The 15,185-nt window shown below is 31.3% G+C and overlaps 2 protein-coding genes across 2 annotated transcripts in view; one reads left to right on the forward strand and one right to left on the reverse strand.

Moving 5' to 3' along the window:
- LOC125812163 (protein SRG1) overlaps positions 1–15,185 on the forward strand; it is a 104,581-nt gene that overhangs the window by 11,751 nt on the left and 77,645 nt on the right. The gene's annotated exons all lie outside the window — the stretch shown is intronic.
- LOC125812166 (uncharacterized) lies at positions 5,702–8,848 on the reverse strand. Its single transcript, XM_049491660.1, has 5 exons — positions 8,662–8,848; positions 8,431–8,585; positions 6,296–6,354; positions 6,118–6,213; positions 5,702–6,043 (listed from the first exon to the last, which is right to left on the reverse strand). The coding sequence occupies exons 1-5, from the start codon at positions 8,754–8,756 to the stop codon at positions 5,984–5,986; spliced, it is 465 nt and encodes a 154-aa protein (XP_049347617.1). The 5' UTR covers positions 8,757–8,848; the 3' UTR covers positions 5,702–5,983.

Raw genomic sequence — 15,185 nt, forward strand, 5'->3', positions numbered from 1 at the left:
CTATCAATCAAACAAAGAACCATATCTTCAAATTGAAATGAAAATCTCTTGCTTCAACATTTTTACTGGAAGTCTCCTGCCAGAATTTTTAGAGGTCACTTTTCAAAGTTCTAGATAACCTAATAATTGTTCAAAAATACTTGGAATCTTTTTATACAATTCCTACTCTATTTTTGTACTCTATTCCAATCACTAATGGACAGACCACAATAATGTTGGAAAGTCATAATATAGTCAGTTGATGATGGTTTATTACCTAGAAAATAGATACCCATCACCAAGTAACTATTGGAGTTGAAAAGTTATGCATCACATTTACCCTCGTAATATAAAAGAGAAAAAAGAATGGTATTTTATACCTTAATTGCTAAAATTTGTCTTGCTTAGGTGCTTGATCTTGTTTTGGTTCCTCAGATGGTACCGCAACCTCAACAGGTACAACAGTTGTCACTGATTCTCTTTTTCATGTGTTTGTTTCTTTCTCTGTTGATCTTGATAAGAAAATAATAAAATCTATCTCTAACTATGTGGCAAGGACATGGCGAGCATCTAGTACTTAATGTTTCTTCTGCTAGAATATATTTTCCTTTATCAACAATAAAACAACAAATTTATAATAAATTGCAATTAGTGTTGAATAGCATAATTATGTAAATTTAGATGAGATAGATTAATTGTTTGCCTTGTGTAACTACTTGAAGAATGAAAAAATATATAATAATTTTTTCTTCTTTTTAACACCACTAAAAATATATCAACTACCCTTCCTAAGTCAATTATGACGAAATAGAAATCTAAGGTATTTAGGCAAGGTCTAACCAGGAGAAGACAAAACTTCTATCTCCTCCACAATTTAAGGATAGACAACATCAAATCCAAGATTAAATCAGACAAATTTGAACATGCAGATTCAGAATCAAGAATCACTCCACGGATACAATTTATTAAGTTTACCAACATTCATGAGACAGAGTGAAACTTTAATGGAACAGGACATATTCCTTAAGCCTGATATTCTTCTATAAAAAAAAAATTAATCCGCCGATTAGAGATTCTCCAACTATTCTTTCACACAGTATAGCACATACAACAAAATAAAAGAACTGAAAACGAATAGAAAGGCACTTATATTTTTTATAAAAGGTACTTACATATGTTTACACTGGCAGAATCTTGATTTGCCATAGGTAAATTGACACGCCTAATGCACAACCACGTCCTTTCCTCTTCATATTCAAGTTTCGAGGCAATTGGTACATGCCAGTATCCTTTTCTGACTCCATTATTTTTATGTTTGGTCAATCTCGAGTTTGTACCTGAAGATAGATAAGAAGGGTGCATCTATATTTGTATTTTGATTTCATGAGCATATTATTTATTATATACCAGAGCAGATCAATTAGAAATTACTAATGACCATGTGAAACACTGGACTTGTTTCAGAGAAACTGAAATGCACCTTCCATCAAGAAAAGGAAAATCCTTTATCAGACAACTGTGAGAAGTTCAAGTGTATATGATATTAATTCATATGCATGAGGAGATGGAGATTTTTAATATAATATTCCTACTTTATTACTTTCTTTGCTTCATTTTATATAACAATATTTGACAGAACACATAATTTAGAATTGTATTGTTTAATAATGTTTTAGCGTCATATAAATTGAGACCTTATCTTCATATATTTGATTGAACACCGAATTCAAAATTTGAATAGTTCACAAAGTTGAAGTAATATAACATAGAAATTGAAAATGTCAGACATGTTCCTTTTTCCAAAATGTCACAAGTATTAATTTGAAACAAAGTACTTATATATTCCCTTTTCCAAATTGTCACAAGAGCCATTTTTCAAAATTCAAAAAGAATCCTAGAGCAAATGACTACTATAACCTATGTTGATCAGATTCTTAAAAAATGTCGTCAAGAGTGTGTTGGATCCTCCAAAAGTAGTGCATTTTTAGAGAATTCGACATGTTTGCGGTAATATTTTTGAAGAGTCCAAACAACCTAGAATATAACGTTTTATTCATCATTATCTTCCCCCAAAATATCACAACTGCATTTTACACATAATAACCTTCGGAAACTCTACCACCTTTCCAATATGTCGTTAGCTATTTATTCATTGTTCTTGTTATTTTGATCAAATAAAGTAAAAAAATTTAAAAGTATTAGTTAGAAAAAGAAGGAAATAACTACCACATTTAACTTTCAATATCAACACTAATACCACATTAACTTTTCAATATCATATCAACACTAAGATAAAAGCATTCCTAAAGTTGAATCACCCAGTTGAGACGATAAAAGAAAGGAAAGCATAGTATTAAATAGGTCAAGTATGAAAAAACATCTATGAATTCAGCCATTAAATTAAAAAAAAAATGAAGAGATTCAAGAGAAAGCTTAAAGTAAAAACTGAGAAAAATACTAACCTGAAATTGCTACCACCATCAGTGTGAAGAAATAGTTTCTATTTATTAATTAATTAAATAATATAGAAGAAAGAAAAATCCAATGGAGAGGATGCATCTAGAATAAAGTTGAGTGTTTGTGTGGTAATAAAGTGATCTTGGGCCATTGAGTGACACGTGTAGCAAGAAGTATAGATATTTGATTAAGTTAAATAACTTATTTGCCCTTGGTCGTCCATCCTTCACATTTCTATATAATAGATAGAAATATATATATAATAATATTTAGAGCGTAGTAATAATTCTTTTTATCTCCGGCATAAATTCGAATTTAGTCGGACTTTAATATAGATATCGAACACCAAATGAGAAATCAAAACAATAAAATGAAATTATCCAACTTCTTAATTGTTCAAATTTTTGACAATAGAATATTTTAGAACCTTAAATTAAACTAATTAAAATTTTATATTAATAAATAAAATTATCTACAATAAGATCAAATGTAATGTTTGCAAACAAATGACTAATTTTTATCTTTAACTAATTCTCATCAATGTATAAATAATTAAATGTTATTATACTAGTTGACTCAATTTAATTAGGACCCTTATAAATGAAAGAAGATCCATCTCGTCTACATATCACCCCTATCAAAAATTTCTTAAACAAACACTTTTATTGACTTTTATTTGTAAATTGAGTTGTCTTCTTCCTTGCTAGATTCAATTCCTAGCTACCAGAAACCATCAACTAAAGAAGTGGTTTAGTTTCATAATGATTTAACTGTTTCATGATTACGCTTTTCAATTTTTTCTACTTTATATTATTTCATATTATTGTCCTTTTAGTTCGTTAATCTGAAGATTTGAGATAGTTATTCAATTTTCCAGAGGGATACAAACATAAATAGTTATTCAATTTTCCAGAGGGATACAAACATAAACATGTGGTTATATCTTGGTTGACTTTGAATTTCAGCTAATCGCACGAAAAAATTTGTGCACCTATATTCCAAGCTGCAATTAGTAAGTCCTGCATTTGGATAAATCACATTATGTTTTACTGGTCTGAAATGTCATTTCACCATCGTTTATGTGCTAACAAGATTAGCTGCACTTTTGTTACCCAGTCATGCGCCAAACTTGATTCTGGAAGGAGTATCTGTGGCAGATCCTCAATCTCGAGAGACTGAGTCTTGTTTGAAAGGGTATTCCGTTCTGTTGATATTTACTTCAAACTCTTGAATGTGTGGTCTGCCCTTCGGAAGAGTGAATATCTTTTTAATAACAAAGTTTTGAATGATTTATTAATTTAATCACATAAATTGTACTACAGAATCTTGAATGCCTTTTTGAATTTTACATGATTTTTTTAAGTTACATACTTTACTCACTAATTTGTTGTTTTGTACTCAACAACGGCATATAATTAAGACATTCAATAATTGGGTTTCATGATTACTTTGAATTGTATCACAAAACAATAATAAGAAAGTTGAAGGATTTCAAGTTGAAGGATTTTGTTGAAAGGACGCAGTTCCCAGATTTTGCTAGAGGATATATTTAGCAATACTTATGTTTTTCTTTAATAAGTATGGTATTTCTATTCTGTTGTAATTAGCAGTTCCGTACATTTTTATTGTTGATACCCTTTTTATCGTTGATTGAGTTACCTTACTATGGCTTATTTTAATATCACCCTCTTCTTCTCTCTCTTTCTCTGTCTATTTGAGCAGTTTTCAGATTCCATTGCTCAGCTTTTCTTTTCTTTTTTCCTTCTCTCTGTGTCTCAGTGTCATTGAATATGGGCGTTCGAGATGGAGAGTATGTGTTGCTTAAGTCATAAATCTGCAGCAATGGGTGGTTTGGTTGGGCGAATTCGACCTTCTCCAGCAAATCCCACATTGGGGTAAAACATTCTCTAACAAAGGCTACTTTGTACTCACAGAAACTCGAACCCAAGATCTCATGTTAAATAAGAAGAAGTATTTACCCATAAGTGATTTTTTGGGTTTATTATCGGTTTTCAATTTTCACACCCTCAATTCTCTACTAATTGTTAGGAGTATATAAAATGGCTTTAACCAATAAAAATCAAATTGAAAATATTTATCGATGTTGAGTTATTGATTTAATGATTTTAAAGCAATTTTATACCTTTTTTTTTATATTGGAATATCGATTCGCTTAGCTTTTTATAATCGTTGTCTTGGTGTTGTTTTCTTTCTATTGTTGTTGGCTTGTAGAAGTTCTACGGCTCTACCCATCAATGTGAACAGTGGAATGACCATATTTTTCTTTTTAGAAGTTTTGTGTTATAGAGGTTTGCTACTTAACCAAAATAATTATAATTTGCTTTAGCAATGACTTATTTGAATTTGCTTTTGTTGTAATTCATATAGATTTTTATACATGAAGACTAGGGGTGTCAAATGGGTGAGTTGGGTTGAAATTTGATATTTGAAATAAAAATCGAATTGGGTCTTGACCCGCCCAAGATTACTTTGGGCTCAAATGGGCTAGGTTCAAATGGGTTGGGTTCAAATGGGCTAAGAAACGGATTGGGTCTTGACCCGCCCAATTTAACCCAATTAATCTCAATAACTTTAACATAGTGATATTTAACTTTTATAATCACAATTTGAATTTCAGCTCAAGATTATTTATTTTTAAAAAAAAGTAACAAACGCATAGATAAATCCTAAAAGATGTTAAACAGATAATAATTCATACATTTAATATAGGAACATAGCTTAGTAAAGAGTTTTAAAACGAGTTGAAGATTGAATTGGGCTCAATTGAGGATTCTCTTAAAAGGGGTTAGGCTTGAATGGGTTGAGATTGAACCTAATTCAAATTATCTTGAACCCAACCCTTAAAATTTTGAGCAGGTTACCTATGTTTGGGTTTATTTTTGACACCCCTAATGAAGACAATGTATATATGAACAAATAAAACAAGATAAAGCAAAAAAAAAAAGTAAAAATGAGGAGCATTTTCTTATCAGTTGAACCAATCAAACCATTAAAAACCAAAAATTCATAATAAATATCTTATTGGTTATCAATTTAGTATATTTACAAATCGAACATCAAAAATCGAATTGGTAATAGACAAAACCAGACCGAACCGGTCGATATGCATCCCAAGACAGCTAAGGTCCCTGCGCTTCCTTTCTCAAATGTTGTTGGGAAGACAACTTTTCCTTGTCAAAACTTACTCTATTCAACTTAAAGCACTCAGGTTAAACCACCAAATGATAACATTGAGGAATCTTATAAAAAAAAAATACTTCCTTTAACTATGAATGTCATTAAAGCTTATAAATTTGACGATAAACTCATGGCACAAAGTAAAATGCTACAAGAACGAAATAATTGCACAACTGGCCAAGCAAGAAAAATTAGTTCAATTTGAGGAACCAAGATGGAATGTGGAATGTGGAATGTGGTGGTTAGCCTCTGCAACTGTAAAATCTTGAACTAGTGACTCTTACCATGCCATCTATCTACTTAAAGCTCCAATAATCTAACAACATCAACTCTTGAAAGCCCACGTAGATCATAGTTTCAGCTTCTTTTTAGGTTTGTTGGCCATTCCATTTGAAGACTCCTCCAATTTCTGGCAAAAACCACATTCAGGACCAACTTGGAAAGCAGAAGATGAAAGATAGACTGTGTAAATTGATAGAATACCTTACGCTGTTTCTCCTTCTTCATCTTCTTCCTCTTTTTGTTTTTCTTACCTTTTTTTTGGACGGATATTTGAGTCTCTTCATCTTCAGCAGATTCCTGGAAAGATTGTGCCAAAGTTAGTCAGGTTTAAATACTTGCTAGATCTTTCACATCTTCACAGAAATCACAAATCGAAAACCTCAGAATCACCAAAAGAATCCACATGCTGAACAATTCTTCCTCTACTTGATGTCCCACCTGTTCCATTTCCAAATTGTAAGAGAATAATTATGCTCTATCACAATATTCTAATTTTACACCAACTAAAATAGCATGCAAATGAACGACACTTTTGTGATGAATACTATTACTCATTGACAACTATTAAGCAACTTCATATAGCATTACAATCTAAAATCATATTCATACTATTTATTGGTTTGGTTTCAGCAGTAAACCTCAAATTGATATTAAGTTTGAAATGTCTAATCAAGTAACACAACTTTTGACCTGAAAAGTTCTATTGAAATACAGAGGAACATGTAACATGTATAATCTACCTCAGCTGGCCATGTGGGCTTTAATATTGGTTTTCAGCATCCAATAATTAATTTTGTTAAGTTCGTAGTTGAGATGAATTTCATGTCTAAGCTACACTTTTACACGGATTCAAATGCCACTTCTGTAAGATGAAAATCCTTAGAACTGTATCTTTTGAACTGCCTTCTAAAGGATGTTCAGGTTCTACTCAACTTGAAAAAGAGCTTAAAATGGTATATTTGCACAAGAAATTGAATTCAAGTGTTTTTCTTAGTAAGGAAGTTAGAATTCTAATGTTTCTTCAATTAATCCCTTTGATAAAAAGCACCTGCTATGATCACAAGGTTCTACACAAACACGCCAACGTTTATTATTTTGGAAGAGTTCTAACTACTAAGCTTGAAGTTTGTCAGCATTTGGAAAATAAATGGCATTCAGTGTAGTAGAAATAAAGTGTATACTGTACACACAGCTTCCAAATGAATACCAAAAAACAAGGGGACACAATCCCAAAGTATGATAAATCGAATGCTAATTTATCAGCATCAATTTAGGTTCCCTGGTAAAAAATAATCACCAAAGATACGTTTATATTTACTGTATTAAAATAAGGACATCAAAAAACCAGAAGAGTACATGGCACCATTTACAAGCCAACTTGGGAACTTAGTCTCCCGATATACTCCATGCATTGACACAAAAAACTTAGCTAGACTATGATCTGGGCATATATATATATATATATACACAACATCTACTCTCTCCAAGTCGAACCACTGTTTCACACAGTGGTGCAGAAGGAGATACGTGATGCAGTTAGCAATCTCCAGTATTGCATATTTACTTTTGATGAAGTAAGTAGTGTTATAAATGGCATCAAGAAGATGCATGGTAGCAACATAGGTACAACAGAGTTGACTTTGTTAGCTCTATTACAAATTTACGATGAGACCTATGGTATGGATAGAGTATTGCATATTTAAATCTTAAAAGCATCACTTAAAACTCAAAAGGGTATTCAAGAATCTGTAGCTCACTTGACCCAACAAAGAAACAGGCAGAACGTTTCAAGTGTTCAAATGGGAGTAAGAAGTAATGATGTAATGAAAAATAGTAGTAAGGGATAAAATCATCAACACATACTTGGATCCACATGTCATTGTGCATATCATGTAAAACACAAAAGACTATTCAAGATTCTGTAGCACAATTTATGTGATTAAAAAACCAGCAGAAAATATCAAGTTAAAGAGCAAAAGGGAGCACCAGTGATGATTGGATGAACAAGAGCAGAAGTAAACAGCTGTACTGATAACCGTAGTGCATCTTATAAATGGCAGCCTGGCACACCGCACACCAAGTTCCCTCTACGAACAGGGGTTGAGAAAGGGCCGGGCCAGGCCAGGGGAGGATCTAGGAGGGGCGAGGGTGTTCACCTGAACCCCATCAGCAAAATATTTCACGGTATATATAAGGTATTTATTTATTTTTAGCATATATATAGATTTTGAATCCCCCGAACACACACAAGACTAGAGGTTGGAGGGTTCAAATTCATCTTGAGGTTCAAGTTCAAATCCTAAACACTACCCCTTAGTGAAAATCCTCGAGCATACCACATTGAGTCTTATAATGCAAGATTCTGGAAAAGGGCCAGACAACACATTCAAGAAGAGTTGAAGTAAATATCGGACTGTCATAGTGCATAAACACGTAGGTAAAGAAATTAAAAGAAAAGAAATTAAAAGAATAAATCGAATGGTGCAAGAAGAAATCAAAAGAAAAGAATAGTACTGGCTTGAAGAGTGTGTTTAGCATTTTTGACGGCGAGTTCAATGAGACGAGGATCAAGAGATGACAAGCCGCTAGGGTCCTGCAATTTCCTGTCAAGGAATTTTGCTAAAGCTGCTGCCTTATTCGTCTTCACGGGTCCTCCTGGATGAGCCAGCCTGCAACCACAAATCAATTAATCAATAACAAACTAGTACGAATCCTATGTAATATCAATCCCTTCAGCTCTAGAACCTAGATTGAGGACGAGAAGACGAAGGTGCAGAAGGAAGCGGCGCGAATTTGCTTCCACGAAGCGCCTTTTTCTCTTCTTCACTCAGTTGTTCCATCGCCGGAAACCTAAATTTTCTAGGGCACAACGCCGGCAAAATTGATCTTCTTTCTTCTCACAGGGAAAAGGGAAACGCCAGTTCTAGTTTAACACGACGCCGTTCTGTGATGCTTAATAAAAGGGCATTTGCTCTCCAATAACTACTTCTAAATTGTTGCCATTTAAAAAGAACACTTTTAAGGGTCTGTTTGGAAAGCCACCTAGTAATTGAAATTGGTATAATTACTAGGATAGTAATTATCAGCCTAGTAATTACACTGACATGTTTGATTGTTACAGTGTAATTACAATGTAATTACACATGTCATGTTTGGATGCCGCAACGTAATTACACATGTTTTGTTTGGATGCACAATTGCAATTATAAAATTATATTAAATTTTAAAAATTAAAATTAATTATTTAAAATTTATACTAGACAAATAAGAAACTTTATAAATGACATTAAATTAAATATTTAAGATATATATTCTTTTTTGAAAATATATTAATTAATAAACATATATTCTTTAACTAATATTATGAAAACATAATTGATTTATATTTTTTTCAAATTAATATATTTCAATTGAATAAATCATAAAAACTAAAAGTATGAAGTCTATGAATATCGTGAAATGCATGTTTGATAAAAATATTAATATATAAATAAAATATCATAAATTATTAAATGTTTGACAAAAAGATAATTTATCAAGTCTAATTAAAAAATGACGTGCAATGTGAATTCAATATTACTAAAAAAAATGAAACTGGAAATATAACATGTGTTATAAATTCAAAACAAAAAAATTAAGTCTTATAGAAAATTTCAACATAGCATACATAAATATGATTTTTTATTTTTTTTTAAAAACGCAAGTCTATAACCTTACTTAACAATAAATTGTATTTTAATTTAAAAATTAGAATACTAATAAAATTATGCTGATGAGAAAATAAGCATGGCATAAAGAAATAGATAATACGAAAAAAATTTTGCATAGAATCACGTAAAGTAAGGTTGAGAACAAAAAGAAAATGAAATATAATAATATAAAATAAAAAATAAACTTTTAGAATAATAAAAAAAAAAAAGAACTTAAAATAATAATAGAAGTAAAAAAAATTAAAACAAAAAAATAAAAATAAAAAAAAATAAAAAATTAAAAAGCAATCAGCTGATAATTACACCATGTAATTACCAGTAATTCACAGTCTCTGCATGTGAATTGTAGAGTGTAATTACCCGTTGCCAATTATACAAATTACCTGCTGATCAAGTAATTACATGTCCAACCAAACAGAACAGACAGTGTAATTACACCTAATTACACCAAATCCAATAACCAGGGTGTCCTTCCATGCAAGCCCTAAATGTTATCAACTTAGCCACCGTTGAATTTTTAAGTGTGATTTAGAGATGCATAAATTAAATTAATTTTATAATAAAATAATAAAGGCATAAATAACAACAATTGAATGATAGATAAATTAAAACATAATAACAAATAAAAGAATATATTAGATTTAGAAGATGAATTTGCGCCGCAGCCTTGGAACAAGAACGAAAGAAAAAGAGACAGAGTCCAAACGCTTTCCATAATAGGTACACGAGAAATGTCACGTTCAACCCCTCTTTTTTACCATTAGCAAGAACTTGTTTTAGTTGCATATCATAAGGAATTCGAACAACTACCTCAAATACAGTATTTGGATTCCTTTCTCTTCCCCGGACACCGAACAAAGGGAAATAGCTAACCCAATAGCAGATTCCGCAGCTGCCACCGTTGGAACCAATGAAGCAAATGATTGACAACATTAGATAAAGAGCTTAAAAATATAATTTTTTGTAATCAAGCGTTAGTAATGGTAAATATTATTTTCTCAAAATTGTAATGGTAAATACGAAGTTTTTTTCTCAAAATTGCAAAATCTATATTATAAAGAATTATATGACTACTTATAGTGAAACCTATAGAGTATTCTTCGTCAATTTTGTACCCTTAAGATCTCTACTCAATCAAGATATCCTTAAATGTGTATCAATAAAAATTGTAACATTCTTTATGATAAATCAGTATTAAAGCTTATCTCATCATTATTTTGTTAATCTATGATTTGACATCCACTCTCAGGTCATTAGAGTTAGATGGTCCTAATCGGCATAATGTTGGTCAAGACAATTTTTAGCTCGATATCTTTTTCAAATTGGGTTGTTTTATCAGTCTTATCCTAAAGATATAGTTTAATGATATTTTCCTTGGACTGCTTTAATAAAAAAAATCGCATGTTATTGCATTATTCATCCATTTATCAAAAATTATTTTCACTCCATAATCAACAGTCCGGAACCTAAATAAACCACAAAAAAATAAAAGTGACCAAAATAAGCCACTATTCTAGTAAGTAACTAAAATAGGCTTAGTGTAAGAAAAAATTCCGTTTTATTCAATATTCCTAACGTTTTCCGTTAGTCTCATAACGTGTATATTTTAATATAAAACGTAACTATTTTTTACACCTTGTAAAACAAAACTATTTTTTACACTTCGTAAAGTGTAAGTTTTTTTTACATTTTATAAAGTGGAAATTTTTCTTACACCTTAAGAAAAGTTACTTTACTTTTTCACTTTCTTCTTCTCCCCTTTCATTTTCATGGTTCACTTTCATCTTCCAAACATTTTCACTTCGAAGATGTTAATTTCTATTTGGTTTATTATTTCTTAGAGGAAAAGTTTGGAGATCTATAAATTGAATATTCTTATTCTCATAGCATAACACAATAGAATCCACAATGTAGTCATTAAAGAATTTTGTTTATGGAGAGATTTTCTCTCTTCAGTTTTAAAGTTTTTTTATTAGTTTTTTAATTATGTAGTCCAATTGGTCATTTCATAAAATAATATTATGTCTTTTAATATAGTTTTTGTCATCTAATTTATTATCATATGATTTGTAATTATAAGTTTCCGCGTGACGCCCTAATCATTTTCGAACCCAACAAGTGGTATCAGAGCAGATGGTTCAATGATCCAATGGAACGAGGTTGAAGATAGGTTCAGCGCGGTTTCAAATCAATTTGCAACACATTTGATGATAATGAAGATTTTTGTCCAGCTACATGTGGAGAAGAGGTTAAAACCATATTTTCAACATTCCTGTTGCTACATTTTTGAAAATAAAAATAAAATATTTTTAAATCATTTTTAACCCATATATTTTAAATTTTATTTTTAACCATGACAAACAGTAGTGATGAAGACTATGTGAAGAACGAAGATCACATGCATGTGAAGAAGGTTGATCAAGTTTTGTCAAGAAAATCCAGTCAAAAGGGGAGATTTGTTAGGGTTTTACCATGATTTTCTTTCCTTAGTTGAAGTTTATTTTTTCCTTAAAGAAAAATCAAAGTATTACCATAAATGTTTTAACTTTTCCAAAAATAAAAATTATTTTTCTTCCATATTTGGTTTATTCTTTCCTTAGATGAAAAGTTTGGATATCTATAAATTGAAGATCCCTATTCTCATAGCATAACACAATAAAATCCACAATGTAGTCATTAAAGAGTTTTGTTTATGTGGAGATTTTCTCTCTACAGTTTTAAGGATTTTTATTAGTTCTTAGCTGGGTTCGAAAGTGATTAGGGCGTCATGCGGAAGCTTACAATTGCAAATCATATAATAATAAATTAGATGACAAAAAAAACTATATTAAAAGACATAATATTATTATATGATATGACCAATTGGCCTACATAATTAAAAAAAAATTAATAAAAATCCTTAAAACTGTAGAGAGAAAATCTCCACATAAACAAAATTCTTTAATGACTACATTGTGGATTCGGCTTAAGTCATCGACATACACTTAAAGTTGTCTGCATAATTACCATAGACAACTTTAAGTGTCTGACGATGACTCAATTCTATTGTGTTATACTACGAGAATAGGAATCTTCAATTTATAGATCTCCAAACTTTCCTCTAAGGAAAAAATAAACCAAATATGAAAGAAAATTATATTTTTCTTTCAGGAAAAATTAAAGTATTTATAGTAATACTTTGGTTTTTCTTTTAGGAAAAAATAAACTTCAAATAAGGAAAGAAAATCAGGGCAACACCCTAACAAATTGATGGTCCCAATCCGACAACTGAAGCGACCCACACTAAAAAATCAAAACCTTGAAAGATTGGTGTACCACAACCTGACAACACAACAATCTGACCCTACAAATTATATAAATTAGGTAAAGAAAAAAATTTATCTCATATTCATTGTTTTGAAATAATGTTATAATTTGTTCAAAATTTCAGCAAGTCTTATACAATGTGCATTCAATTACTAAATATTGAGTTAGAAAAAAAATGTCTTTAATTTGAAAGAAACAAAAGGAATTACATTGTTGAAAATATCAGCTAGCTTATAATATTGACTTAGCTTTCATAATATAAGCATGATTTCCAAAAGACATAGAAAGATAAGCCAGCAAAAAGGAGGTTCAATTATTTTCAGGTTCTCTACTTTTTGGTAACCACTTGGATACTGAATTTTTTTCCTTATCTTCATTAGGTAAATTACTTTACCTTATAAAAATATAAACAGATGTTCAATGACTTATAGAGAGATAAATGAACATTTCCATTTGCTATTTGTTAAAATTCAAAACACTCTATCCTTGCAACATACCACATTAAGTGGACACACAATGACAATACACAATTGACCTGTAAATTTACCTAAGCCCCTAAAAAAATTCTTTTTGAGGAGGAGCAAGCCTCTAAAAGATTTTTAAGGATTGGTATTGCAAAAATACTATTTCGCCATTGCTAATACAAAAAAAAATCTCAATATTGAAAATTACTAAGCTTTAACTCGAAGAATATTTTAGCTATGTCATTTCAATTTCAGTTCTAATATCTACTACATAGTTAGCATTTCGATTATTCTATGTTCTATTTGTCAATCAGTCTATAGCAAATAACACGCTATTTAAATGTTAATTATTTATCTTTGAAGACAAATTGGGGTTGTCTAAAGATAGAGATTCTTTAACTCTCATACAATTATTTGTTTGAAGATAGTTCAGGATTTAATTTTTCAAGATATAATTATATTAAGCGAATTAATCGAATTTTTCTTACAGTATATAATAGAGCGTGTTGTGAATCCTGGACCGATTGATCGTACACTCTTCTCTCTCAGCATGAGCATAAATCAGAATTGTTATGGAAAGGTGAGATATCATTTAGTAGACTTATGAAAATGGTGCGCATGAATGATGTCTGCAATTTATTTCGTTTGCACCGACCTCATGGACGTGTTGAGTAGATCTTACGTAGGTCCAGTCTATATGATGTAGTTTGTGTGGACAGGATGCAATTTGGACGTGCCCTTGTTACAACTATGGTTGATCGTTAGAGGCCGGAGACTAATTGCTTCCACTTACCTTTTGGTGAGGTCACGATTACATTACAGGATGTGTAGGTCTTGTTTGGTTTGTGCATCGATGGTGATGTTGTGTACATGCAGGATGCTGCACGGAGGATTCGTACATGACGTAATTTATTAGAGACACTCACAGGATACGTCATATTACCTACTGATAAGGATGGTGCGAGTCGGGTGAGGATACATAGCATTACCGGCTACTTGCGAGATCAGTTACAAGTAGATCTAATAGGAGATGCTACTACAGTGGAGTGGGTTGAGAAGATTGTTAGACGTTACATGCTTGTTATGTTGGGGGCATCTTATTTTTGAACACATCGGGGAACCTTATTAGCATACAATACTTGGCGTTCTAGATCTCATCCATGACGTATGTAAGTACAATTGAGACAGTGTAGTGTTGGCCTACTTGTACCATGCAATTTTTCTCCTGACAGTAATTTGCAACTCTGCCCATAAAAGGTTGTTCAAAGTGACATTTTTGATTATTTTAAAAAAATTTGACATTCAAATGTCTTAAATAAAAACGATGAAATTCAAATGGGGCCTATCAATTTGGAGAATTATACACGAATGAGAGTATTATGTAATGCCTATCTGATATCAATGCTACACCTCCACGACCCTTGACAACGTGCAAGTGCAAATGATCCAAAAATAAAGTCCATGTCTCCATCCTCTCATTCACAATTATTGCAAATGCCAAAGGTAATATTGAGTCGTTACCATCTGTTGCAATCACAATCAACAACTTGATATCATATTTTTCATAGACATGTGTTCCGTCTATCGATATAACAGGACGACAAAACACAAACCCATCAATGCATGGTTTAAAAGTCCAAAATACATAGTTGAATACATCTTCAATGACATCGACCCGCCGCTCTGTTTTCCATTCAACTATCCAGGATTGAAATGTTTCAAAGCTTCCATGAACCTCGGCAACTCGACAAAAGAACCCTCCCAAGTACCATAGACTTTTTTAAAAGCA

This window comes from Solanum verrucosum, unplaced genomic scaffold (genome assembly GCF_900185275.1).
Source record: "Solanum verrucosum unplaced genomic scaffold, falcon-dt-bn FXZP01000115.1, whole genome shotgun sequence".
NCBI lineage: Eukaryota > Viridiplantae > Streptophyta > Magnoliopsida > Solanales > Solanaceae > Solanum > Solanum verrucosum.